This window comes from Phaethon aethereus, assembly GCF_964289735.1.
Source record: "Phaethon aethereus genome assembly, chromosome: 18".
Taxonomy (NCBI): Eukaryota; Metazoa; Chordata; class Aves; order Phaethontiformes; family Phaethontidae; genus Phaethon; species Phaethon aethereus.
The window spans coordinates 6,623,677-6,650,507 of record NC_138594.1 but is presented as its reverse complement, the minus strand read 5'-3'; the positions used below and the strand labels follow the sequence as shown (position 1 = coordinate 6,650,507).

The window sequence follows — 26,831 nt, the reverse complement described above, 5'->3', positions numbered from 1 at the left end:
TGAGAGATGCTGTTATGGTGCACTGGGTGATTGCTGCACCCAGAAGTGTGTGAAGACTTCCCAGGTCAGCACAGACAGGAGGATGATCAAACATTCTTATATCTGTTTTGCAGGAGCCATGCGTTCTTCATTCGGTGCATCGCCCCTAATCCAAAAAAGGTAGGGCAGCACCCTGAGCTCCTTAGAGACTCATTCAGTTCCTTGAAGTCCAGTCCTCTCCAGCAGCTCTCATTTTGCAGTTGGGGCTTGGACTTCTTTGCTTCATTTGACAGCTTGAAACTTTTCTTCCCCTTTCTCTGTCTTTCGCCCTCCCCTGTGGCCGTGTGAGCACACCACGTGCTGGAGGATAAGAAGCCAGTGTCAGTTGGACACCAAAGGATGTGTTGGGTTTTGTGTTCCACCACCCATAGACCATGGCAAGACCTAACCCAAGGGCAGAACAATAGGAGGAGACCCTTTCTAAACTCTCCACCCTCTGTCTCCTTTCCTTTTTCTTTGTTTCTTGTTTTACATTTTCCTTCTGCCTTATATTCACAGCTGTCAAATATCTTTGATATGGAGTATGTCACTTGTCAGCTGCGGCATTCTGGGATACTGGAGGCCATCCACATTGGAAAGGAGGGCTACCCAGTCCGTCTTCCATTCCAGAACTTCCTAGCCAGGTACAGTAGTCTACTGGCTTGGACTTCCCCAGCCACTCAAAGCCTGGAACAACTTATCAACACACTGTGATTTTTCTTTTCTCCTCTGAGGACTCCATTTATAGCCCTGGCTCCCATCATATCAACATCTCATCTTCCAGGTATGGGCTCCTGGCTGAGCGAGGGCACAACTGCTTGGAGGAGAGAGAAGGCTGTGCGGCAGTGCTGTCTCATGTGGTGGGGAACCCCTCAGACCTCTATCAGATTGGAGTAACAAAGGTGATGCCTAAAGAGAATCCCATCTTAATCGCACAGACGCAGCCATCTATTCACTGGCTGTCAATGGACAGAGAGCAGCTCAGCTCTCTGCCAAAAAGGAGAGAACATTGCATGCCTTCACCTCCCTTTTGCTTTGCCTCTTGTCTCAAGTATGAAGGAGGGATTTTTAGCATTTCAGATAAAGAAACAGCAGATTCTGGCTCCAGGCTGTTGTAATAGCATGGACAACTCCTTTGTCTACCCTGCATTCCTTGATGGACATCTGGGCTTCTGCCTACTGACCTTCCTCACTCCCTGATTCTCTGTCCTCCACAAATGCATCCATCTCTGTCACCTGCACCGGTGCCTCCTGCCCTTCCCAATTAAGGGAGTGCAGTTTCCTTATCAGGGAGCCTTAAAAGCTAGAAAGAGATAAACTAGCAGCTTTTATTATTGATCAGCCGTTAGAGAAGCTGGCTGCTTTCCTTGTGGGTCAGCAGCTGTTCCCTTTGCCCAGGTCTTTCTGAAGGAGGCGGCCAGGCAGCTTCTGGAGAGACGATGGAGCCAGAGGCAGAGTTGGGCCATTGTTACTCTGCAAAGGAGCTTCCGATGCCTCCTTCACCGCAGACGCCTCCGTGTCCTCCAGGAGAAAGTCACAATCATTCAGGCTCACTTCCGAGGTTACCAGGCAAGGTCAGGAGCCAAAAGCCAGGGAAGGTACAGTCTTTTCTCCTTGCCTAGGACAGCAAGGTGGGGATGTGCCTGGCCAGGCCCCTCCTCATGTTGGCTCCTGGCCTGTTCTGCAAGGGGAAATCTTGTTACTGGAATGGTGAAGGAAGGACTTCCCAGCCTGGTTCCCAACACTGAGCCAGACACTCCAGGGGAAATACAGCTGCTGCCAAAACTGTTACAGTAACTTGCCTGTGCTAAGGCTGATACTGTGGTAGCTAGAGTAAAGGATATAGGGAAAACATGTAAGAGAGGAACAGTCTTAGCAGAGTAAGACCAAATCCAGACTGGCTGACTGTATTAATGTTCTGTTTGGCCCATACCCTCAAATTGAGTCTACAGTCTGCCTAAATTTTGTTGAGGTTTCCCTCATTAGCAATTCTTCTCTTTTCACATTCGTCTAGGAAGCGTTACAGGAGGCTGAAGAAGACTTTGGTGCAATTTGATACCATGATTTTAATCTCCAGACTTTTGATTCAAAGGAAGAAGCACTGCCAGGTAACAACATTCTTCTCAGGACCAGGTGTATTTCAGGATCTATTTCTGCTCTAAGTAGAGAGAGTTGAGGACTGGGTGAGGCCAGGGCAAGGATGGATTTAGAAAGTTTCTTGGAAATGATCCAGTGAGGTGTCCTTTACTCTCTGGCTGACATAAATGTAGTCAAAAGGAGGAATCGCAGAGACTGGAGCCTTCTCTTCCAAGACAGAGTTCAGAACTGGCAAAGGTAGTACAAATGCAGCTGATTTGTATGCCTGTGTATGTGAGCTCCTCTAGGTTGCCCCACACAAGACATGAGCTTATTCCATCTGTGGCCTCCAGAGCTGCTGTTCTGCTCAAGCTATAGAGAGTCATTCATCTTACTCTTTTAGTTGTCCAGTTCAATATTGGGTATTTTCCCAGATGGTGACTGATATCCAAGATTGATATCCACAGTGATCCTTCCCTGACCCCTTACAGCTACCTCAGGCTGCTGAAGTTCTTGGCCTGTTGGAAATCAGCTGGGCCCATAGTTGGGGTGAGAACAGAATGGCAGCGGTTTGAGAAGGTGGAAAATTATGTGCAGGAGAGCCATGGTTTTATCAAATGAGATGAATGTATTTTGCACAAGCTACTAAAAAGAAAATTGAAAACAGGAAATCAGACCACTCAACCTTAGAGTAGCAACTAACATCCCCATAGCTGTCAGCTTCCTGAGGGAGGGACCCAGTACCGCTGCTGGCATGACTAGCAAAGGATGGGGCAGAGGGTTAAGGTCAGTGTTGTTTTTGGAAGACTGCAGAGATTCCTTCTGCCGTGCCCAGAGCAGTATGTGTTTCTGTTCCTTTCTCTGCCCCTTCCTACTTGGACGGGATCCAGCTTTTCTTTCTCCCAGGTAACCACAACAGCAGAGCTCTTTTGAATCTGTTTCTGTTCCTTCAGTGTTTGCTTGCTGAGGTCTCTGCACATGCAATAGCAACAATAAAGGTCTCAAAGTTCACCTGCTGCGAAGTTCCTCCTTTCCCCCCGCCACACAGCCCTGCCCTTTGGACTTTTGCTTGCATACTGTCTTTCTCAGCCCAACCCTCATAACCTTCCATCTAGTCACACCATTCTGCAACAGAGACAGACAGGAGAGAGAGAGAGAGAGGGAGAGACAGAGGACCCTTCTTTTCCATCTTGGAGTAGGAGTCAGGTGAGTGGTGAGGCTGGGGGGCAATAGAATGGATGGGAAAGGGCAGAGCTGCAAGGGAGTTTGGCTTTTGCTATCCCTCCCACCACCTTTAAAGTGGTCCCTCTCCATGGATTAAGTTCATCTGTCCATGTTCAGGCTGTGTTACCATATTCTTTGATGCTGGAGGAGGCAGGTGAATATTTCCGACAGCTTCTGTGTGCTTTTGTCCTCAGCCCATCAAATGCCAGGCAAGGGAGGAAAGGTGTGGCAGGGATGCTGGGCAGGTGGTAAAGGCTCTTGCTGTTGAATTGTGTTGTGCAGGGCAAGTGGTGTTTCAGGAAAGCTAAGGGCTTTGCCTGGGCATCTCCTTCTCAATACACTGTGTTGAGTCCCCAGAAGGCTCTGCTGTTCTCTCATTTTATGTGCTGGAGTAGCACACCAGCTCCTGCCCATCTGTGGAGTCTGCCCCCAGAAGTGACCTCGTATACATCTTCTCCCACCTCTCATCCCCTTTTCATCTTCTAACAGCAGAAGTTAGAGGAAAGGAAACGAAGGAGGAAATCCCTGGACAGTGGTGACACAGAGAACATTCCCAACCAAGGAATGGTAAGTTGTCAAACAGTCTGGGAGAGTCTGAAATAAAACAAGCCATATATTAGATACATTAGATAAGATATTAAAGGCTTCATAACAAGTTTAACCTCTATTAACTACTGTAAGTAACACTGCTAACCAATGCCATTATTTGTACGTTCAGACTGGGCATACATTTGCTATGATGTGTGTAGCAAGGAAATCTGAATTGACATAATCCACAATTTTGCATAGATTTTTCAGTAATAACAATGGGAATACTTCGCATGGGGTGCTCTTGCAGTATCGCCTGCAATATTGCCAGTGTGGATCCAGGACTGTGGAATTTCACAGTCCACTTCCTGAATATGCCATTCGTTAGACTTCAAGTAAAATATCTTCTTATGAGCAAAACCAACTGATCAAAAAAAGCTGTGAATCTCTCTTTAAGCATTGCTGAGAGTTTATGTGGAGAGAGATGTCAGAATAGTGCACTGGTGAGTAGAGGATTTACTATGCAGGTCTTGAAAAAAACAAAAGTCAAAAGCTCAGGCTTTGTGCCTTTGGCTTGATTTCATAGTGTCTTAATCCAAGTAGTCCTGTCTGAAATACCCTGAACTGATGTTATGTGCAGACATTGATGCTTGTACACTGTGTTGCATTGGCCCATTTGCTTCCTACCTTGCACAAATGCATCATGCAAGGTGCAAAACAGTGAAAAATCAAGAATCATTGGCCAGATTCTCATCTGAATTACCCAGGTATAGACCTGAGCTTCCTTAGGAACCTCCAGAATAGTGGAGTGCATCAAAGAACAGAATTGGGTCTCTTTTTATTTATGCTGTAGCACTCTTGGATACTGAAAAATAAAAATGACAGAAAAATGAGTAGGAGGAAATGGCCCTTACCCTTCAACCGCAATCTCTTCTGTACAATATGCCAAACTTGTTAGTAATGAGAGATGAGTCAAAGAAAGTCAACTTTCCTGTCACCCCTGTGGCAGTTGATTTTATTAGGAATTACTCACCTTTCCCTCATTTGCTGACCCATGTCATATACCTGTGTTAATATGATATTCCCCTATTTGTCATGTTCCTGAATGTTGCATAGTCAGAAATTACTGGTTTTGTTCAGATGCTCAGTCCTTGTTCTGGCCAGCTTTTCAAAGGCAATTTTACCCAGTCTCAACAGAACACCTCAGGGTTTATATGTTGTTTCACATCTGGTACCCTGGTGAATGACTTGCTCACTCTCTCCACAGGATGTGGGATTGCTGGAGATCCCTGCAGAGCTTGCTGCCCTCCTGCACTTAGCTGAAGGTAAGAAATCCTCCCTCCTTCCTTCCATTTCCTGCATTGTTTTACTTTACTGTTTATTTCCTTGTTTTCTAGTAGTTTAAGTACGTGCTTGTTCTACCTGCTGTCTGTCATCTGGGTTGTATTTGATTTATTATCATTGCAGTGTAAATATGATAAAGGCAAATAGTGTCATGTATATTGTTTCCCAACATGACAGGGAGGAAAAGTGACTTGGGCCCGTGGGCAAGACACCAGATTAAAATTCGGTGTATTTATTACCCTTTCAGCTCTTTTTAACTGTGCTGATAGAACGAATGACAGTGATGATGCAAAATTTTTTGGTCAAAGCTATGTGATAGCAAACTGTTTAATGAACCCAGGTCTCTTGCAGAGCTGGATATCTGGGGTATGAGAACCTAATCTATCTTTTTTCCTACTAAAAAATCTTTAAGGAAATTGAAGGTGAAGAAGTCAAAACTACAATTTTTGCACTTTCAAAGAAATATTTTTGAGTTTTCATTAAATGTTATTTCTTCAAAATAATTACTTTTAAAATAAAGGAAGTAGAAGCAATGTAACAGCTCAAGGATCTAACAATTAAGGGAAACATTTTGCTTGGGATGGAAAGTTTTTTGTGCTGTTTTGTTTCAAATAACCAAAATGCCACTAACTGAAATAATTTCCCAAGTTGTTGACCTGGTCTTGAGCATTAAGTTATTTGCAGTTTTGTTTCCTCTGTAACTCTTCGTACAATGTATATATTTAAGTTGCAAACAGGCTGAGGCAGGATTTGCCTCTTTATGTCGATATAGCATCTAACAAAATGACAGCTGTATCTTTGGCCTTCTGTATAGTACAGTAAAAGATACAATCAGGCAGAAGTCTTGTGACTTGGAGCAGACTGTGCTGGATTCCCAAATACCCCATACTTCATGGCATACCCCTCCAGGGACTATCAGCTGGTCTAGTGAGTAATGTTACCTAGAAGAGCTCAAACTGCACTGAAACTACTGACAGTGAAAGCTGGTGGGATGTAAACAGGGAGGAGGAGGAGAGCATCAGAGGACATGGTTTGGAGATAGAGGAATGCACAGAAGCTGTGCTCCATTGAGAAATCTCTTAATTTAGGAAGATGTTTGCTCTTCTATTGTCCGTGGTAAATCCCTCATCCAGTGCCTCATCTTGAAGATCTCTCATTTACTTCTGGACTGAACAGTTGTCAGCAGTATCTCTGCATAGCCTCAGTGTTTCCTGCCCTGTAAACTCTGCATAACAGAAATGAAACTCCAGGTGCTGACTGCCCTCTGGGTGTTACCCAGAGGTAAGAGTCTGAAAGATCAGAGCTATAAAAGTTCTCTCCTGAAGTTAGGCCTGCCTTGTGGTCTCAAGGAAATGAGAATGTGCCTGCTTATGGGTTTAGGGCAGCAGGGGTGGGCTGGGTGTCCCTGGAGCCAGGGGGCTGGTACGGGCATTTGGGCAAGGTTAGATGCATGTTAGCCATGTGTTGCGCTGTGTGTTGGATGCGTTCTGGCTGCCTTTCCAACTGCTGCAGCACAAGACATCTTTTTCTTGCAGGTCAGTACCAAGCACAGGCCAACCAGATAACTGAAGCATTGCCTCCAGAAGTGAAAGTCAAAGATGATCTTTCCCTCCCACCCACCATCAACAGCTATCCTTTCTCCTCCTTCATTAAGTCACACTTCCAGGTGGGAACTCTTTTATATCTCTTCATTGTTCCCTGCTGGGGAGACATGCTAATTCTAGTAACCCCAGGAACAAACTGTGTTTCTGTCCTATTGTTTCTTTGCAGAAGACAGATTTCCCTGCCCCCGGTCAGCCTCTGCAGCACCCCTTAACCCATCTGGATGCTGAATACCAGGAGAGTGCGCTTGAGATCAACAAACTGGTAAGAGACATCTTTCTTGACCAGGGCCTTGTTTAAGAACAGGTGGGCATAAGACAATGTTTTGATGCCTTTATACAACAAGATGTTGGTGGTGGTTACTGTTCTTAGAATACATGGTGTGTTAAGAGAGCAAAATAAATTGCTCCTTCTAGGGACTAGGGCAGTCTGGCAGAGATCACATGCAGCCCCTTAGGGTTGCTATGTTCTTGGTGAGGCATAGACCAGCCATAGACCAATAGGATCAAAGTGAATTGCCTGGTGATGTAGCCTCAGAATTTGGCAGTCCATACAGGAATTGGACTGCTAAGCCTTAGTTTTCCAATAGTCCATATTCAGTAGCAATGACAGTATAAGGGAGATCTGTCTTCTCAAGCACTTATTCTTATCTGTCAGTCATAAAATTTAATTTAACCCAGATCTTTTCCATGATGTTGTTCATAGTAAATATATTGACTGTATCTCAGGCATACGGTTGCATCAGCACACAACAGGGGACAATGAACTGTTGTACAAAGGCTGGAAAATGGCAGGGACTTTGTCATGAAGAAAACTACACCCGGAACCACACCCTAATTCTGTAGTGTTTGCGTGAGGGGGGTGGTATTATTTCATCTCTGTGGATGTGAAACATACATTTCTTCTTAAAAATGGCAATGTTGACTCTCTGAAAATAGAATGAAACTTCAGATAATTTCTAAGTAACTATGGTAATTCTTTTGAGAATTACATGTAATTAAAATAAGACCGTTAGGAAAAATAATACCTAAATCCAGTCTCTTGTTTTGTCCTAATGATCCCAATGATAGAAGAGCATAAGCTTCAGTAGAATCTTGTGAATAGGATTGTGTTTAAGCAGACTACTATTATTTTCCTGAAGATCAAAAATAATTTTTCTCCATTGCTAATTAAAAAAATTTCTTTGGCAAAGGCTGTAATACATAGGGATTTACTACAAAGAATTCCATGAGAACTAAACAACCACTGTCTCATGTTTTTCTCAGTGAATCTCTGACACACTTAATACCATTAAACATTTTAAGAAGTGTTGTTCTCTGAGGAAAAAAATAGGCTGTTGCTCATAAATGTCCTCTCCAAAGCTGTCCACGGCACATTTTAGAAAAATTCTAATCTAATAATATATTTAAGAGTAGAGGCTGAAAGAAATTATTCTGTACCTAAGGGTGAGAAATGTTAATTACAAAAGCATCTGAGATGTTGGTATGCATAGCCAAGAAGCTGAATCGTTACTTAAGTGAGTTGGTTAAGATATCCCATCTCATACTACTTCATATAATACTAACCGCACTGAAGTCTTTTTAACATTCAATTGTTAGAGACAGTGTTTCCTCATGTCTGGCGCTCTGAGCTTTTCACAAAGATGGGCTAAGCATCAATTTCTTTTACATATCTTTACAGCTGGGCAGCCTGTGGGCTCAGACACAGTAACAAATAGCCTATGGTAACTGGCTTGTGTGTCTGAGCTCTGTCTAAATAAGGGGAAGTATTTTGTGCAAGAACAAATTCTGAGTCAGAGGCGTAATTAAGAAGCAACTGAAGTCGTCCTGACTTTTAGTCAGGTTCCTATCTCTATGAACACTGTCTCCCAAATTCTCCAGAGCTTAGGTGGCGCACAAAACTTGAGAACAGATCCTAGTCTCAGTATTGTCTACTGTTCTTAGGCTCACAACCACCCTGGTGCCTACAACCCAGGTTGTCACTGCACAACACAGTTTGGGACAGAAGGTTACAGATAGAGCTCTCTCTTTTTTTATCCCTGGATGCTTCTAGATTTTGCGGTTCATTGGTGATAAGGATCTCCATGGCTGGCAGGAGGTACTTCTGGGCAACTACATTGCTGGGAGAGGTTTGAATAATGTGGCTCTGCGCAATGAAATCTTCAGTCAGGTGGTTGCCCAGACATGGAAGAACCCAGACATGGAGCACAGCCAGCGAGCTTGGGTCCTGATGGTGACTTTGCTGAGCTGCTTTGCCCCTTCACCAGCACTGGAGAAGCCGCTGCTGAAGTAAGGAGGAGAAAAGACCAAGCTATACTTTCATTAAGGTTAAGACAGATGAGCAGTGTGCTAAAGGCAGTTGCCTTTTCCTAGATTTGTGTCAGATCATGGCATGGAGGGCTACAATGCTGTTTGCCAGCGCAAGATCTTGACAGCAGCACAGCACACTGAGATAGACTCTACATTCTCTCGGGCCTACCCTCCCACTCAGCTGGAGTGGACTGCAAACCAGAGGAGAGGGAAGATGGTGCTGGATGTTCATACCTTTAATGGTAACTTGTGCTTCTGCTCTTCCACTGTCTTCTAGTTCCTAAGGACTTTTCCAGTGCAGAAATCAGCATTCAGAAAACACTTCCCTCAGCTTAGCAAAGAGGGATCAGAACACCGATTGCTTCTGACTGGTACAACCATGGGGGATACAAGCATCTGAATCTAGAACCAAAAATCCTGAAGTCTGAGCCTGATGAGCTCAGACCTGCTACTCAAGCTGAGGGATGATATTCTTCTGAGTTTGGGCCCATCTCAACAGAGCGCCGTTCTGGTTGTGCATGCCTCTGGGTCCAGTTTTCCTGTTATCCGTTACTGCATAGCTCAGGCAGCAGCAACTGATGCCTTTTACAGGGACTTTCTGCCTTCCTTTCTTCTCAAATATTGGCTTATGCTGCCTCTTGAGTGCTCAGAAGCTTTGTGAATTGGATGCAGGACATCCCTGCTCTGGCTCCTTGGTGAGTGGAGTGGTGACCCAAGCGAACCATGACACTGTGAGTGTTTTCAGCTGTCAGGTTGGAAATGGCAACCTGTGCTATCAAACAGTTATTCTGGATGTGAATGTGTACATGTGGAGCCCTCCATCTGCTTTCAGTCTTCCCACCCCCCCACCCCAGGAGTGCTTGAGACTTTCCAGCTGGGTTCTGCCTGTCCACTGCAGAGCTTAGGTATTGCTTTGTGTCCTGGTGGTGGGGCTGTGTGTACTGACTTTCTTTTCTGTGCTAGAGGAAAAGTTCTCAGCTGAGGTGGAGTCCTGGATGACTGGAGAGCAGTATGCAGGCTGGATCCTGAGTGCAAGGTACTGCCAGAGGGTGGGAGAAGATCTGTGTATGTGAAAGAGGCTGTTGTTAGTTGTAGGGTTCAGACTGTTCGGGGATGCAGGCTAGAACTTATATAGACAAATGTGGAATAGCCACTCCTTACCCACTCTGGCTTGTGCTCTCTCCTTCACCCACCTGATTTAGTGGAGGGCATCCCTAGGGGATGGGGGGTTGGAACTAGATGATCTTTAAGGTCTCTTCCAACCCAAACCTTTTAATGATTCTACAATTCTCTCTGTGTGCATAAACTGTGGGCCTCTTTAGGAACAGAGGAATCATTGGTGTGATCTGTCAGTGCATCTTCAGAGAAAACATGAAAAAAAAACCCAACCCCAAAACTTGAGTAATTCTATTTTTTCCTGACCCTGGGCACTTAATTGTTGATTCACATGCTAAATCTTAAGGACTTAAGCCAGGATAGACAAGGCAAGAGGCAACTGGATGCAATGTTTTCCTTTCTCTCCCTTTCCCCTGCCTATCCAGACACCTATTCTCTCCTTCCTTTCCCTGTTTACCAGAGGCTGTGATAAGAAGTCTCGAGGGTGGTCTATCTCCATGTTTAGTGGCAACACATGGCAGGACCTGCTGGGCTGTGACTTTGTGCTGGATCTCATTGGAGAGATGGAGGATGCCAGCAACCTCAGCAGCACCTCTCAGTCCTCAGCTGAGTATCCCATCACTCCTGAAAGGAAGAGAAGCTTCCTCCAGAACTCTGACCTGGATTTGTGAGTCACCTCATCCTCCTGCCCCACCATCTGTGTCCCTGTCACCCAGTGGCTTGCCCTTCTCAGCACTCTGTGCTGTTCTCATCTCATTTTCCTCTTCAACAGGATCCCTCCTGCTCCAGGCATACAGGCCCCTACCTTCCCACCGCCTAGCCTGCCTCCTGAATTCAACAATCTCCATCTAGGTAAGCTCTTGCCCAGGACTGTGGATGGCACTGGGGAGGGCCAGATGGGCCCCAGCCAGGGAATCAGAGCAGAGAGGGAGACAGGGGATTCCTGATGTACGGCAAGGAAGGGCTCCACTTCAAAACACGACTGTCTAATAGGGATTTGAGACAGGGGAAATGTGCCTTAACTGCCTTGTGATCAGACTTCTCTCTGCTCTTAGATCAAAGATTCAGAGATAACCTGAGGACCCCTGTAGGTTTGGATCACTACGTGGATGATCTCTTCAGCACTGTGCTGCATCAAGGCTCCAGAGTACCAGTAAGTGCCTTGATGTTCCCTTTTACTTTCTCTCATCTCTCCTGTCCCTGTTATTCCTTCAAGCATGCCTCTGCCTATTCACTCAGCCTCTGCTCAGCTCAGATATGCCTTCAGGTGATTCTCCCCTTGTTAAGTCTCTCTCTCTGAGCTCAGATAACTCTCTTTTTTCTTGGTGCAGGATATGGAGAACAGGGAGAGTCTGACTGGACGCATGAAAGGAGGTGGGAAGATTGGACCCACACAGAGAGGAATCTTTCCTTCTACAGGTCTGTAAGGCGGTGGGAACCACTGGGAACAGCTGTGGGGCTACATAAGCTTCAGTCAGCACAAGTCAGGGAGTCCCTTAAATGTTAATTATTACATGGGCTCAAATGATTCATGAAGAGCATTGGTCTTCAGCGTAGGCCATCAGAAGTTGCATTCCTCACTCCCAGGTGCTGGGAGACAGATGCTTTGGGAAAGGTGCTAGGTAAGGGTACCACCTTTGTTCTGCTTTTAATTTCTCTCTTGGGTTGTTCTTGGGGTCAAGGTAATAGGTAGCTTGCTTCTGAACCAGGCCATCTCTTCCCTAGGCCAATACTATAAGTCCTGCATTCACCTTCTGTTCACCTTGTGCTTTCACAAAATAGTTGCTGCCTTTCTCAGGGGAAGGTTTTAGTCTTTCTTATTGCTTCCTTACAGACTTTCCCATCATCTCTAGCTATTCCTTTGGTTAGTAAGTCTGAACCCTGCAGAGTTCTGGTTTGTGTGTTTGGTTTCTTTACTTTTCCTCATTTCTGTGGAGCTAAGACTTGGGTATTTTCAGTAGGGTGGAGTCAAACACCAATGTATTAATGGCACTGAGAAATCTGCATATGTAGGAACACACCCAGCTGTTTCAGAATGGTGGGGAATGTCCTGTTCAAATTATTACTGAGACTGGGGCTATTTTTGGCTATTGTAGAGGCTGTGGGTCATGACAAGCCCTATTACAGATCACTAGCCTGAGGCCAGTTTGTCACTCATGTGGCTACTTACATCAGTGAGGGATGTGAAAACCTCTCCATGGCATCCCTGAGCCATTCTCACTGACGAGGACATGATTCAGTCAACCTGTGCTGTGTGCTGACTCACTCCTAGCTGAGGCTGACCTCTGTGCCCCTTGCTCTGCTGGTTTTGCCCTCAGTGAGATTTCTGTTTTGTGGTCTCATGGGGGACTTGACTGCTGGGAGCAGGGGAATTCCTTTCTCCCCACAAGTCCTCCACATGATACACAATGCCACCCAGGCCAGGGCTCATTGTTCTTTCACCCTTGCTACCTGCTGCAAAGAGACTGATATGGATCTGGCAGTCCCAGAGAGCTTTGCCCAACCCTCAAGAGAAACCTTTCTCTGTAATCATACGTAGGCAGGAGTTATTTATATGCTTATCATGAAGGATGGTGGTGTCCTAAGCTACACTGCAGAAGCGGGGTCTAGATTCTGCTATTGTAAAGTCTGGCAGGCATTTCTCTTCAGTTTCATTTTTTCCACCTGTGTTTTGCTGTGTCCTGCTGTGTGTGAAGAGATAAACCATTCACATGTCCCTATGGTTGGTGCACATGGAGAGAAGCAGAGGTACCCAGCCTATGTGATATATTCTGTGGGACTGATACATGATTCTCCAAAAGCATTGTATAGCCTTTTGCCTCTAGGCTTCTCTGGAATGACTCAAGCACCAGTTTACCAGCCCATGCCTTCGATGATGGGGATGCCAGCAGCCATGCCTATGATGCCAGCAGCTGGTGGAATTGCACCTATGCCAGGTAATAACACAGTGTTTCAGTAACTGTACAGGGGAAGAGGATGGAAGGGTGGGTGTCGTAATGGAGCCTGTGCGTTTGAATGTCAGCCAGGGTGCACAGTGAACACTCAGTTCTAAGCTGATATTCGGGCACTGTGGGGAATGATTGCCTGTGGGTGTTTGCAGACATGTGTGTCTTCCACAGCCATGGTTATGCCCCAGCCTGTGATTCCAGCTGTGGATCCCAATCAGTTAACAGCACAACAGCAAGCCTTTATCAGCCAGCAAGCCATGCTCATGGTGAGTGGAAGGAACTGGCTGGAAGGGGCTCAGGAATTGGGGAAGAGCAATGCACTGGTGTATGTGCTGTGAAGAGGTTATCCATGCTCCCCTCCTACATTAGGCCTGCTCTGTAACACTCTGTTTATGCGCTGGGGCTTAGGTATATAAAGTTGGGATTATTTAAGACTGCAAAACTGGGAACCCCCTTTTTGCTGCTTTGTGTACATGGGGACACTGAGGCACCCTAGGTGAGTGAGTAGCAGGGACAAAAGCAGGCCCCAAGAAGCCTCAGCTGTAATTCACAGGTGTTTTTAAGTTGGGATTTGTTACACATGCAGATCTGCAGTGTTCTGCTTTCCATGCCTTGTGAGCGCATGGAGGTCCCAGGCTATCACACTGGTAGCTGAGTCTTTGAGGTGTTGTTAGGAGCTCTACACACTTGTCCAGGTGGGAGCAGACTCCCTGGGCATGCCTTGTCCACAACACTGGGAAATTTTCAGGGAATTGTGTAGATGTTCTGTGATTACCAGTGAAAGAATGGGATCGCCTGACTGATGGCTGGTGGTTTTGTGCAGCCTAGAGCTCATGGACATTGCAATTCCTTCCTCCAGGCCCAGCAGATGACCCTTCAAGCCATGAGCATTTCCCAGCAACAGCAGCGGTGGCAACAATCTCTTGAGAACTCAAGGCCACAAGTCTCAAGACCACCACAAGCCCAAGGCCCAGCTCCAGCCTCAGCTCCGTTCCCAGCCACTTCCCCAAAACCCAAGAAGCCTCCCAGCAGCCAGAATGTGGCACCACCACCAAAGGCTTCAGAATCACCAGCTAAGGCAGAAGAACTGGTATGAAAAACAAACAGCAGTGGTGAATTTGGTTTGAATTTAATCATTTGCATTTGCTCAGCATCCCTTTGCTTCACTTCCCTTCCTGTGTAGCAGTGGTTTGGCAGAGAGGAGAGCAGAGAGTTATACTTACTTATGATACAGAGGCCTTTCAAACTCTGCTTGCTGAGTCTTTAAAACACCGGATCAAACCTTGGTGGCATTAGCTCTGTGGAGGTTTGGCTGCAGTGTTGGCCAATTAATTCCCAGTTGATCTGAATTTTACCATAGGAATATTCATCACTTTGAATTCTTTATCTCTTAGCAAGCTGCCTTGGGCTTCTAACGTACTCCTCTTTCTCTGGGCTTGCTTGATGATTCCTTGGGCCAGAGACTGATCTCTTGGGATCCTCCCAGATGGGGAGAAGTTCTAGATCAGAACTTGGTAAGGGAAGATCACCTCTGAACTTAACGGTACTTAATGGTTGCTGGTTAGTGCTAACTAACCATGTTGTGAACTGCTTGCAGGTTTATAACTACATGGAACACCAGTTCACCAAGAGTGAAGGTGATGACTATCCTCGGGAAACTTTCCAGCAGAAGAGAGAGTATTTTCAGAAGATGGGTAAGCATCTACCATTTTGGTAATTTCACTCATCATAACACCTTGTTCTGCAGCCTCCCTGGCATGACAAGGAGTTCTTGCCTCCCTGTCTGGAACCTGGCTAATCCCTGCAGGAGCTGCTGGTGCTGTGTGTAGCAGGAGTTTTGGGTGCCTGCTCAGCTGGCTACAATTCAGGTTGTGAGGTTGTGTTGCCATTTTTCTAGAAATCTTCGGGCTTGTGACTGCCACACCCCCCTTTGCCTCTAGAAACCAGGCTTCTGCTGACTGATGCAAGGGTGGGAACCATGCCATTAGTGCAACGTTTAGGCTCTGGGTTTAACTAGCTCAAATCCCCCTTCCTATGCAGGAGAGCAACAGATCCAAGTGAAGAAAGTCAGGCCTGCCTCCAAAACCTGGACCCCTCCAGCAAATCCCCAGCCAAAGCACGAGGAGGGGGAGAAGGAAGAAGAGCAGGAGAAGAAGAAAGAAGAGAAGCCTAGCCATAAAACAGAGGCAGGTAAGATGACGTGCAGTGGAGACCCAGGCAGGCTGAAAAGCAGGAACTTTCCAGGAGCATTGGGCCAGGATATAGACAGAGGGGGAAAGGATCTGGCTCTTCTGCGATTCTGCATCTTGACAGCAGAGGAGACAGGGGAAGGGGTGAGCTTTGGGAAGTGGGATCCCAAAGCAAGGCAGTGGAAGGCCATGGCCAGTCAGCCCAGTGGTGAAAGAGAGGGAGCTTCAAAAGAGATAAAGGAATTTCTCCTGTGTCTTTGCTGGTCTGTTGGTTAAAGCTGTCATCCTCAATAGCTCCTGCTTCCCCTTTGCCACGTCCTGAGCCAAAGCCAAAAAAAGAGACACCAAAAGTGGAGAAGGAGCCACCTGTAGTGAAGCCTGCAGGCCCCGAGTTGCGGCCTGCACCCAGCCGGGAGATCCGCAACATCATCAAAATGTACCAGAGCAGGCCAGCCCCTGAGCCCCAGCCTATCGAGCCTGTGAGGTGAGAGAGTGGGATGCACCCAGGTGGGCAGGAAAGAGATGAGTGGGACTGTATCCCAGCCATGTGGCCACATGGCTCCATTGTGGCCACAACCCCTCTGCAGCCCCTCTAACTGTGTTCCTCGTTTCTTTGCAGGAGAGTGTCCAAGCCATTTATAAAGAAGAATGACCCCAAAAATGAGGCTCTGGCCAAGCTGGGAATGATGAACCTCCCATCTCCCAAATCAGTGAGTTCTTTGCTCTCTAGTCACCTAAGAGCTCAGCAGAGAGGGCCTGTATATTCAGCCTTCAAGAGGTTGAGAGCTACCTGGTAGTGCAGTAGCAGCTGGGTGATTGCATTACTAGAAGACTGTGAGCTCGTACTGTGGTGCTGCCCCTCCTAGACAGGGGTCCTGTCTGTAAAGTCACTTGAGGACCTGGACAAAAGGCTCTGGAGCAGCAAATCCTATTGTGGTGTGTTTAAGGCTGATCTGGAAGCAAGCAACTCATGTTCCTCACATTTGGCACCAAGGTCTTGGCCCATTAATGTCTTTTTTCCCCTTCCCAGCCGGAGGCTTCAAGCTCAAATACTTGGTTCTCTGCACCTGGGTTTGCTTGATCTTCATGTGTTTGTAGACCATGTGCTGATTTAAAGGTCCTGGTATCTCTGTTCACACAGATCATGCTTCTAGGGTTGAACTGCTGCCCTAAGGATGATTTATAGCAGCATTGTCAGGACAGAGCACAGTAATGCAGATGATGACTGTGTCAAATGATTGTGCTGTTTTGCAGCCATCCCCCCTGCCACAAGAGAAGAGAACACCTCCACCTCCCAAGCCCAAGCCAGTCTCAGCTTCCAGCTCTATCAAGGAGAAGCAGTTGCCTCTCCTGTCTGTCTTCAGCCAAGAGAGTACTCCACCAGGTTCCCAGGCTCCTCCTGCTCCCCCTCCTCCCCCACCATTGCCTTTGCCTCTCCTGCCTGGGAACCAAAGCCAGCAGGAATCCACAGGGAAGGGTGAGTATTGATTCCACTCAACTGGGTTTTGGTAGCAGTGGGGCAGGGATGGTGTCGGAATCAGCCCAGTGGCCCGGGACAGTCACGGCACATGCTCTGTCATCGGCCAGCTGGCCAAAGACTGAGTGGGCTGTGCAAAATCAGAGACTGTTACCATAGTTCCATTCTGGCCCAGCACTCAGCATGGCACTTCCCAGCTCTAACTGTTCTCTTCCCAGTGCAGCGTAGAATGTCAGGAACAAATGATGGAGGGGCTGGGTTTCTCTGAAAAATGGAGCTAAAACCAGAAAAGACCTTTGGGCTACAGCTTTATCACGGTCCAGTCCACAACATGTTTCATTACCTCCCTGAAGCATAATTTCTTTATCAAAGCTGCAATTCTCAACAGAAGCACTTTAGACCAGGGAGGAATGGGAAGCTGGGTGTTTTGCCTTCTAGAGCCTCTGGAGGGTCCTTAGAGACAGGCTGAGGAATGAAGGAATGTTTCTCAGAGGGAGAATGAGAGCCTGGGAGACATTGGACACTGGCCACATAAGGAGTGTCTGGATGCTGCCCACCTGAAAAATGACATAGCTAATACTTCTCAGCAGAGAAGCACTCTGGAGTGTTTCTATTATAAGCACTGAACTTTGTGGCTAATACAGCAAGTATAAATGCTGTGAGAAATGCCAGTACTCACATGATGACTGTTTTGTGCATGCATTCACATTAGCTGATCTCTGACCTTCAGGAGGGTTCTTGACAGTAATCTTCAATCAGGGACATGGCACTGTCCTCTTTCTCTTGGTAGGTCATTGGCAGGTGGGAAGGTGACCCTGTAGTCAGCAAAGCCCATCCTGACTGCTCTCTCTCCTCACACAGGCTCTACTGTAACAGTGGCAGAAGATGATGGTATCAAGACCCAGCTATACAAGCTCACTGCCAGTGTCAGCTTTTCCTATGTCAACCCTGCCTGGAAGATTTTTCTGCGCAAAGAGGTACAGTTCATTAGCTGAGGGCTGGCTACGGCAGGAGGGAATCGGTCCCACATTTGGTTAAAATAATTTTTTTGTCAAAGGCACCCAGTGTGATATAAGAGCACAAAGACAGTTCTGGGAGGTCACATGATACAAGGAGTCAGAGGCAGGGGATCATCTCATAAGGGGATCTGAGTCCTACTCTGTCTTACTGACTCTGGTGTCTCAATTTCCTGTCCTTTACTTCCTCTGTAAAATGCTGAGAAATCTACAAATAAAGTGTAAAGTTGTTGTTACCTGGTGCTTTCCTGTTAAAATAGTATAAATGTGTTTAAAATCAAGTATTGGAGAGTGCACTGAACTGACCAGGGTTCATCCCATGGTCTCACCACTTTACTTTTGGTCCTTCTGTTTACATTCACAGTGTCTCTTCCCTGCCTGTCCTTGGAGATGGACTCATCCCTCTCTGGCAGTAGGGCATATGGATTACAAAACATCCTTGGGGACCTATTTCTGCAACATCTGTAAACATCTGTAACATTACTATTGTTTTTATCCTCCTCTTGCAGGTATTTTACCCCAAAGAAAATTTCAGTCACCCTTATTGTCTGAACTTGCTGTGTGAACAGGTATGTACTGGTGTATGACTCAAGGCCTGTTGTGTCTCTGTTTGGGAACAAAACACTCCATAATTACAGTGCATAAATTGCCTTCACCTCTGCATCCCTAGTGGTGTTAGTCTCTTCTCCAGGTCCATCCAGTCAAGCCTCTGTTCAGTCCTCTCTGAAACTCAGTCGGTTCAACAACCTCAGCTGCTCCAATACATTGAGATGTGGCCTTTTCAACGGAAGCCTCTTTGTTTCCTTCCTCTGCAGATCATACGTGACACCTTCTCTGATTCTTGCTTTCGGATCTCCAGGGAGGAGAAGCGCAAGATGAAAGACCTGCTGAGTAACTAACAGCCCCATCATCCCTTCCTCCCTGTGCCCATCCCAGCTTTTGGTTTGAAATGAGAAACCAGCCTCCAAGCCCTTTCAGGCAGGACTTAGGGCAGAGGAGAAATGTTTGTCACTGCAGCAAGAAAGCACATTTGTGTGTGCTGTGTAGTGCAGTGTAGGAATGTTTGTTTATTCCAGATGGCCATGAAATGGCCCTGAAATTTCTCTGAGCTAGAAAAATTTAGCTCTGATATGTTTATTGTGGGGAGAGCAAACTGAGGCCTAAGAATGGGACTCTGAGTTGTCTCAAAATCCTACTGTGTTCTTTGACAGGAGCTTCATGGAGAGGGGGAGAGAAACTAGTAGTAGACTGGTGTGTGCAAGTAATGTGGTATCCTTTTGCCTCTGCACGTTGTTTGCTGCACTGTAATCTCTGAGGGAGACTGGTGGGAATGAGTGCCTGGGCAGAGGGAGACTTGCCCATCTTTGTCTTACTGAGAAAGTATCTGCTTTTGTAACCCTGCTAGTGGCGTTCCAGGTTGGCAGTGATGTTCAGTCCATTCAGGAGGATGGGATAAAGAAGAGGATTGTACTGGCTGCTCGGGATAACTGGGCTAACTATTTCTCCCGCCTTTTTCCAGTTTACGTGAGTCTTAATCTTCTCGCCAGACCCTGGGCTTGCCTTAGCTGTGGGACTCTAGTTCACCTGGGGTCTCTTTCTGTCCTGGCTGTCTCTCCCTGCCTAGCCATATGTCACTTATTCTTCTGTGTCTTCTCTACCTTTTTCCTTACTTGCTATCACTCTGATGCCCTAACCATTTTTCTGTTTGCACAGGCTGCCTGCTTGGCAGCTGTCGCTTGAGTCTTTGTCCCCATAGTTCTCCTATTTGCCTCTCTGCACCCTCAGAGTCCTGCTCCTTTTTCCTCCTTTACTTGCTCTCTCCATTTTCTAAGTTTCTGTGAAAACGTTGCTGGGTTTGACACCTCTGTCAGCCCAGGGCCTCCTTCGTGGTACATGCGGTAGCATCTTCTTGCCCTGCTGCATTCTGTTCAGGTGGGATGGAGCCTTTGATGCTCTCTGCTGCACTTCCCTTTCAGGGTGAAAATGGAAGTGATGTCCAGATCCTGGGTGTTTCTCACAGGGGCATGCGTCTGCTGAAGGTGGTGAAAGCAGCTGGCTATAATCCTGAGCATCTGAAAATTCTTCGCAGCTACAGGTAAGCAAAAGGGTGGTTGTTGCTGCAAGGATGACAGTTTGTCACTTGCAAGATGCTTTCAGAGTGTAGGAGGCAGACTGAACAGGTAAGCTGAAAATTGTTTGGTTGCATTGTGCTCTCTAGGATTGTCCTGGGCCAGTTGTGACTCAATGACCCTCTTTCTAATGCGTTTGGCCTTCCCCTTTCCTTCCTACCTTGTGCTTTTCTTACAATAAGTGAGTGATAGGTGTGAGTCAGCTCCATGCATGTCATCACAAGGGGGGTCCTCAGAGTGCTACGGTGAAAGCCATGAGCAGCCTATGGTGCTATTACTGTTGCAATACAATGCTGATGAAGGGCCACCCTCTGGAGCATGCTGAGGCCTGTCTCCATTCTCCTTGGAATGAGCTCCCATCCCCATGACCTGCATTCCTAGTTCTGGCAGCAGAAGCCTGAGCATGCTGGCTGTGTTCTCAGCTTTGCAGATGTGCTGTCAGTGGAACTGAAGGGCAGCAGTGCCCTGGAATTCTCTCTGAAGACAGAGCAGGTCTTACTGCACTCTCCAAAGGCTCCGTGCATCAAGGCCATGGTAGAACTCTTCATCCAAGAGCTGAGGCAGGTGAGGGAATGGCTGTAGTGCAGTAGGGAATGAAGGTGGTTTCCCACATGGACCTGAGAAGGTCCATGGAATGCTATGGTCCGAGTCCCTCACATTCTGGTGGTGAGATTTGACTTCTCCATTGCTTTTTCCCTAGGATACCAACTACGTCATTGCTCTGCGCAGCTACATCGCGGATGACAAGAGCCTTCTTAGCTTCAAGAAGGGTGACCTCATTGAGTTACTGCCCATGCAAGGCGTGGAGCCAGGTGAAGAAGTTAGTTGAGATTGGCAGGAAAGGTGGGGACTGGGTTCAAGGGCCTGATGGACCCGTGGTGCCCAGAAGTTCTGCATGATGCTGTTGCATAAACCAGAGGAAGGCAGACTGTTAAGGGCTGGCAGTCAGCTTTCAGCTCTGCCATTCTCTGACTGTGACCCACCTTGTTCCAGCTGCCACAGTTATAGGGGATGTTACCTTAGGATGCTGGAAAGTCTGATCAGAGTCTGATGTTCTCCTTTGCCAGTAGCATGCCTTGCTGCTCATTTCTCTTGGTAGCTGCCACTGTTCCTGACTCTTTCTCCCCTGTTTCTGCAGGCTGGCAGTTTGGGTCCACTGGTGGCCGCTGTGGTATTTTCCCCACCAGCCTGGTGCAATTGGCTGCAGCCCCTGATTACCTCAGCACCAGCATGGACAGACATGGAGGGCTGCAGAAGAGCATGAAAGCTTCCCCAGAGAGAAGGAACACCAGCAGGGAGGTGAGTTGTCCTTTGGGGAACTGCCAGGGGACATGGCTGGATTCTGTGGGATCTGCCAGGGTGGGTCCATGGCCCTGATAGTGTCTGACCTCCAAGGCTAGAGAGAAGAAGATGACTGCTTAATCCTTGCAGATGGAGATGCTCAAATACTATCATAGTGGAAGGGGGAGGCACCTCACATACATGAGGCCTTCGCAGGTCCGTCAGGTGAGGAGAATACACCTTGCAGTTCCTCAGCTAACTTTTCAGAGTGGGTTTGGTGCCTTTCCCTGCAGAGTTCTGTTCCCAGCCTGACATCAGAACCTGACAGCATCATGTTGGTCCCTGCTGGTGACCACTATACCATGATGGACTTTGCCACAGCCTACTTCCGAGAGGCTTGGCCCACGTGAGTAGGCTGTGGTCCTTCCTGAACAGGCATACACAGAATCTGTGTAGCCTGACCCACACCAACCCATTTCTGGGGATATTTCTTGGATTGCATGTTCTCACTCTGTCTAGGCAGGGACTGAAGGGGACGTCTGCTGAAAAGAAGAGTGAAATGGACCTGGTCCGGCACACCAAGGTGAGCCCAGTCTCTCCCCATAGCTACAGCCAGAATCCCAGCTCCAGCATTGCCTCTAGCTTTGTCCCCACATGGCAAAAACACAGAGGGCAGATACTTGGCTGCAGTCTCTGGAGGAGTGTAGGTGCCCTCTGCTCTTCAGTGCTGCCTGCAAGATACTGGGAGCTTGTGTCTTTTGTGAAGCCTGCAGCAGAGCTCTGGGCAATCTGCCTCCCCAGCTTACCCTTGTATTCTGGCCCTGCAGGTCCCAATCCAGGAGTCTTTGCTCTGGTACTCTGATAGTGAGCTGAATGAGCTTGCTACAAAGAACTTCAAGAGTAAGTACCTCCCTAGGACACAACACTGCAGAGGCTGTAGCAGGGATGAGTGGGATGGCCTTGGTGGCCACACATAGACATCATGGGGCCCAGAGCAGGGAAAGAAAACTATGAGAGTAGGGCCCCTCTTAAGGCATTCTGCAGTTGTTAACCACCTGTGTCCATGCTGAAAGGGTCCAGCAAAATGCATTTTGCCTTGAGTGCAAAGTGTCCAAGAACACACACTGCCTGGGCTGATGCCCCACCAATTACACATGTCCAATGCAAGCTGCATAATAGCCTGTGGAGCAGAAAAGTTTTCAGGACATTTCTAGTCTACTGCCTGCCTCATGGCAGGATCACCTCTGCTTAGACCTAAATGCTAGCCTTTGCTTTGCAGCTCTGATGCGGTTCATGGGAGATGAATCAAAACTCAAGAACCAAAGTGAGGTTGAATGCATCTATGAAATCCTTCAGGTTTGTGACCTTCCTCTGGGCAAGGCACTAAAGCACCAATGGGAATGAAGGGCCAAGACCTTGCTGGGAAAGGAGAGAGCAGGGAGAGACATAATGCAACCTCCTGTGTGAGAAAAGGAGCTGAAACAGAGAGGCTGATTAAAAAACATGGAGGGGAGAGGTCACATGCAAATGGTTTCTCCAGACATCACTGTCTGGATGAGAGCACAACCTGCCTCTCCTTCTTTGGGCCTAGATAGTGCTAGAGGCCAGAGGTTGCAAAACCCAAGCTTTAGGCCACGTTGGCAGAGCTCCAGAGCTGGAACAGGAAGGGCACAGAGACAACCTGGGGCCTCTGATGCCCTCATCCCCTCTCTGATGCTGTCTTCTCCTCTCTGAATGCAGCTGTGCAAGGAGAAGGAGAGTTTGCATGATGAGGTCTACTGCCAGGTCATCAAACAGGTCACCTACAACCCTAACCAGTGAGTACCAGCACTGTCAGCTTCTGTGTATGCACAGCTGGAGGGGAACCATCTGCCTTTCTGCATGGACAGCAGGACCAGGGGAGAGGCTGTCCCTAATGATGTATTGTCCCCAGCTACTCAGTTGCTGGAGCTTTTGTTGAGAACTCAGGAAGTTTAGCCAGCCATTAGGTTTGGCTTTTTCACTTCAATGGATGTTCGTCCTTTTATTTCTGGCTACTGATATATCTGGGCACTGGTAAACATTCCTGGTAGCTCCTGGTAGTGGTGCTGCTCAGAGCTCTGATTTCCTCATCACAGTCCCAAGGAACTGATACAAGAGTTAGGTCTGCCTTGACCCCACACTGCCCTGTGACATAGCAGCAAAGGCATCAGAGTGGCCTTGACTGTTCCTTTTCTTTGTCTGTTGTCAGAATAACTGAATTAATCCCTTCCTCAGTGTAAGAAACCTCTGACCACAGGCCACCATCTCATTTTCTGCTACCTCCCAAAGGTGTTCAGAAGGGCAGAGTCTCACTTTGAGCTGCTTGGAGCAGGAATTGTCTTGTTCCAAGGTACCCACAGTTCTTTCTGTCCTGCAGGGAGAGTGTGCTGCGTGGTTGGTTGCTCCTATATCTGCTGACTGGATACTTCCTCCCTTCTAACATCCTGATGCCCTATGCCACCAAGTTTCTGCAGCTAGCCAGCAGTGATCTGTCTAGCACCCATCAAGGTATGACTGTTTCTGTGTCCTGTAAAATAAACGGATGCCCCCTTGTTGTAAGTCCCAGTGGTCAAAGACAGACAGGATCCATGTGGGGACATGGTCCAATGGGGAAATTTCCCTTATCCTGTTAAGACAGGAGAATTGAGTGGGGTACTGAGGGACTGAGCCTGCAGGCCAGAGTCTGCTTTGTACTTCTAGTCTTTCTGTTTACAGAGGTCATTTCCCATTGCATGTTCACCCAGGCAAAGTAGAACTGTGTGTCTCTTGGAGGCTTAGCTTAGCCCTACGGCTTAGGTCATTTGACAACTAGACCTTGGGGGAAAGGCAGACTGTGGTCTTCCAGAGTTATCAGCTGGGAGGTATTTGGGTTGGAATCCTGCCAGAGAAGAGGGTTCTAGTTATCCCATCCTATTATTCCTGTGTACTCTTATTGCCCTGGACTACTGCTGTCTGGGTCTGGCCCCTTGTGATTTGGACGTGTCCTGGCAGAATGGGAGATGGGGTCAAGTCTCTTTCCTCTCCTAGCAGCAGCCCTGGGTTAAATTCAACACAGCCAGGATGACCCAATCCCATAGGAGAAAATGCTTAGTCCTCTATTTGGCTCAGCACATGAAGTTTTTCCTTTTTTCTGCAGATATAGCCAAGAGCTGTCAGAGCAACCTGCGGAAAAGTTTCCTGTATGGGGGCCGTCGCCACCTTCCTTGGCCTGTGCAGATAGAGGCATTGCTGGTATTGAGCGGCAGAGGAGTGGGGAAGCTGGGAAGAGAGGGAGGGCAGAGGTTTGCCAGGAGATGCCATGTGCAGTGTTACGGGGTGGCTAGTGTTTCAAGAGAGGAAACGAGGCATCTGCCTGTAAGGGGGACTGGGAAGCGCAATGCCACGGAGTAGGCAGGGATGTGGGCAGGGAAGAGGCAGGTACTATGGGCAAGTAGTGGAAGGCAGAGTTGAGGAGGAAGGAAGAGGGAGAAACTGTTGTGGGGCTGATGGGATCTTGCATGTCTTGCTGCCTAAATACTGTCCCTTTGCAGAAGGGGCACGGTGCCCGACGGCTAGTGATACTGATGCCTGGAGGCATAGAATACCTCACCAGAATCAAGACATTCACTGTGAGTCTTCTGCTTTGAATTTCTTCATTGGTCTGGACTCTGCGCCACACCAGGGAACTCCTTGGTCTGTCAGAACCTTGGGCTTGGCCTGTGCTTCCCACAGTGCTATGACAGTTTCCCACTCACTTCCTAGGAACCCCTGTCAGCAGTGTATCTCCGCGGGGTCTGCACAACGCTGGGATGCCTCACCCAGCTTGCTTCTTTGTGCAATGGCCAGAGCCCTGTTGCTGCCTGCCAACAGGCCCAGTATGTCTTAACTGCTCTGGGGCTGCTTTGGGCTTGCCTGCCCATGGTACTTATTTGCTTCTTTCCTTGCTTCAGGTAGCAAAGGAGCTCTTGCAGGAGATCTGTGAGCAGATGGGGGCAGGCGAACAGAAAGAGATACAGGACTTTGTTCTTTTTGCCATCAGGCGTGACAACAATAACCTCGGCAAGTAGAGACTAGCATCTAGCTTCTTTCTTAAAGGAGTTCCTCCAACAAGGAGTACCATGCTACTATTTCAAATGGTTGCCCCACCCTTGCTGGCTCTGGGGAGGTTTCTCTTCAGCAGTTTCCTTCTGTATTAGGGTTAAGGATTGTGCCTTCTCAGAGGCTGTGTTGCTTGTTCCTGAAAGAGGTGTGTGTGTCTGTGTGGGTCCGTGCCCTCTAGAATGGCTGATGCTGAGAGTCATAAGGGCAGGGTGGAATAGAGGTATGCAGGAAGGGCCCTGTCCCAGGCTGTGGAGCTCAGCCTGTTGTCTCAGCACCAAGAGCAATGACCCTCTCTCTGTGTAAACATGTAGATAAAATGGTGAGGCCGATAAGATCAGAGGAGTATCTTCATGATTACCTGCTGGAGGACAAGTTGGTGACTGTGACTTTACGCAGGCTCATCTGGAGGACATCTCTGCATTTTGAGAACAAAATTTATACTGATGTTCATTATGGACAGGTAAGCAACAAGGGCAGTGCACACTAGGAACGTCCCTAGCAAGGGCTTCCTAGCAGGGGCAGAGTTAGTGTGCAGGCCAATGGGCATGTCCTAAGGGAGCTGAAGAAGTGGGAGGGCTTTGGCTGATTGGCTTTGTGTGCTGTTTCTGGGAATGACTAATAACTGAAGCTATGGATGCAAGGAAGGCTTATAGCCCCAGCCTATAAGCTGTGCTATTGCAGACACAGTTTGTGCAGTTCTGCATGCTCTTCCTGAGCCCAGAAAGCCTTTGCTTTCATGTTATCAGCCTGAGCTGGATGTGTTATCAGCAAGGCAAGATGTGGGTCTCTGCAGCCTGGTGCTGCCCAGACCTGCCTGTACCTTCTGGAGGGTCTAAGAGAGGCCTCTGCTCTGCTGCCTCTCAGATGCGGTGGGATTACCTGAATGGGAGGATACTGTTGAGCCACAGTAAAGAAATGGAGATGCAGGTGGGAATTTTGGCAATGCTCCAGCACTGGGCCAAAAGAGAGCAGCAGAACTCTGCTCCCTCCAGGTATGTTTGTCTCAGGGTGGGTCTCTCTCTAATGGCTGTTGGCACCACCGGGGTTAGGGGTAGGTGCCTGAAAGTACTCTCTAGATAATTAAGGAATGGACAGTTCTGGAGAACATAAGCTACTAATTAATGTCACTACTTAGTGACTGACTCCTGCCCATAATCAAGAAAGTTTACCTCCTGTTCACACGCTTAATGCTGACTGTCTCTGATCCACATTTCCTTTTGTGACTCCTCCTGAGCTGAGGGTCATGAGGGTGCCACGGACATTTCTTTTGACTGCCATGGGTTTGTAATACCAAGAAGAAAGTGCATGATTATAGTTGGGATGAATGCTCCTTTGTTCTTTCTCACAAGTGCCAGAGTTTTCAACCCTGGTAGTGAGATGCCCAATAGGAATGAAAATGTCCCTGGGTACTGGAAAGCATCTGTCCTGCAGCCCCCAGCTGTATTTTCACGCTTCTTCCTTCCCATATCCTTA

General features: G+C 47.7%; 1 protein-coding gene across 1 annotated transcript in view; it reads left to right on the top strand.

Annotated features, from left to right (window-relative positions):
- The window catches only part of MYO15B (myosin XVB), a gene marked incomplete at both ends in the record, with an annotated part of 44,629 nt that overhangs the window by 15,647 nt on the left and 2,151 nt on the right, over window positions 1-26,831 (top strand). Inside the window, 42 exons of the mRNA XM_082008273.1 lie at window positions 114-159; window positions 538-662; window positions 803-920; window positions 1,417-1,592; window positions 2,033-2,126; window positions 3,808-3,885; window positions 5,114-5,171; window positions 6,726-6,856; window positions 6,961-7,056; window positions 8,845-9,080; window positions 9,165-9,343; window positions 10,065-10,137; window positions 10,678-10,884; window positions 10,990-11,069; window positions 11,273-11,370; window positions 11,549-11,636; window positions 13,043-13,153; window positions 13,337-13,431; window positions 14,025-14,255; window positions 14,763-14,859; window positions 15,206-15,308; window positions 15,764-15,838; window positions 15,974-16,064; window positions 16,609-16,831; window positions 17,693-17,808; window positions 18,357-18,416; window positions 18,663-18,738; window positions 19,253-19,371; window positions 19,824-19,942; window positions 20,399-20,540; window positions 20,677-20,788; window positions 21,115-21,275; window positions 21,551-21,663; window positions 21,777-21,840; window positions 22,085-22,157; window positions 22,537-22,613; window positions 22,998-23,074; window positions 23,656-23,786; window positions 24,415-24,509; window positions 25,208-25,316; window positions 25,670-25,818; window positions 26,223-26,350. Of these exons, the coding sequence (XP_081864399.1) occupies window positions 114-159; window positions 538-662; window positions 803-920; window positions 1,417-1,592; window positions 2,033-2,126; window positions 3,808-3,885; window positions 5,114-5,171; window positions 6,726-6,856; window positions 6,961-7,056; window positions 8,845-9,080; window positions 9,165-9,343; window positions 10,065-10,137; window positions 10,678-10,884; window positions 10,990-11,069; window positions 11,273-11,370; window positions 11,549-11,636; window positions 13,043-13,153; window positions 13,337-13,431; window positions 14,025-14,255; window positions 14,763-14,859; window positions 15,206-15,308; window positions 15,764-15,838; window positions 15,974-16,064; window positions 16,609-16,831; window positions 17,693-17,808; window positions 18,357-18,416; window positions 18,663-18,738; window positions 19,253-19,371; window positions 19,824-19,942; window positions 20,399-20,540; window positions 20,677-20,788; window positions 21,115-21,275; window positions 21,551-21,663; window positions 21,777-21,840; window positions 22,085-22,157; window positions 22,537-22,613; window positions 22,998-23,074; window positions 23,656-23,786; window positions 24,415-24,509; window positions 25,208-25,316; window positions 25,670-25,818; window positions 26,223-26,350 (4,830 nt within the window). The remainder of the gene's footprint in view (window positions 1-113; window positions 160-537; window positions 663-802; window positions 921-1,416; window positions 1,593-2,032; window positions 2,127-3,807; window positions 3,886-5,113; window positions 5,172-6,725; window positions 6,857-6,960; window positions 7,057-8,844; window positions 9,081-9,164; window positions 9,344-10,064; window positions 10,138-10,677; window positions 10,885-10,989; window positions 11,070-11,272; window positions 11,371-11,548; window positions 11,637-13,042; window positions 13,154-13,336; window positions 13,432-14,024; window positions 14,256-14,762; window positions 14,860-15,205; window positions 15,309-15,763; window positions 15,839-15,973; window positions 16,065-16,608; window positions 16,832-17,692; window positions 17,809-18,356; window positions 18,417-18,662; window positions 18,739-19,252; window positions 19,372-19,823; window positions 19,943-20,398; window positions 20,541-20,676; window positions 20,789-21,114; window positions 21,276-21,550; window positions 21,664-21,776; window positions 21,841-22,084; window positions 22,158-22,536; window positions 22,614-22,997; window positions 23,075-23,655; window positions 23,787-24,414; window positions 24,510-25,207; window positions 25,317-25,669; window positions 25,819-26,222; window positions 26,351-26,831) is intronic.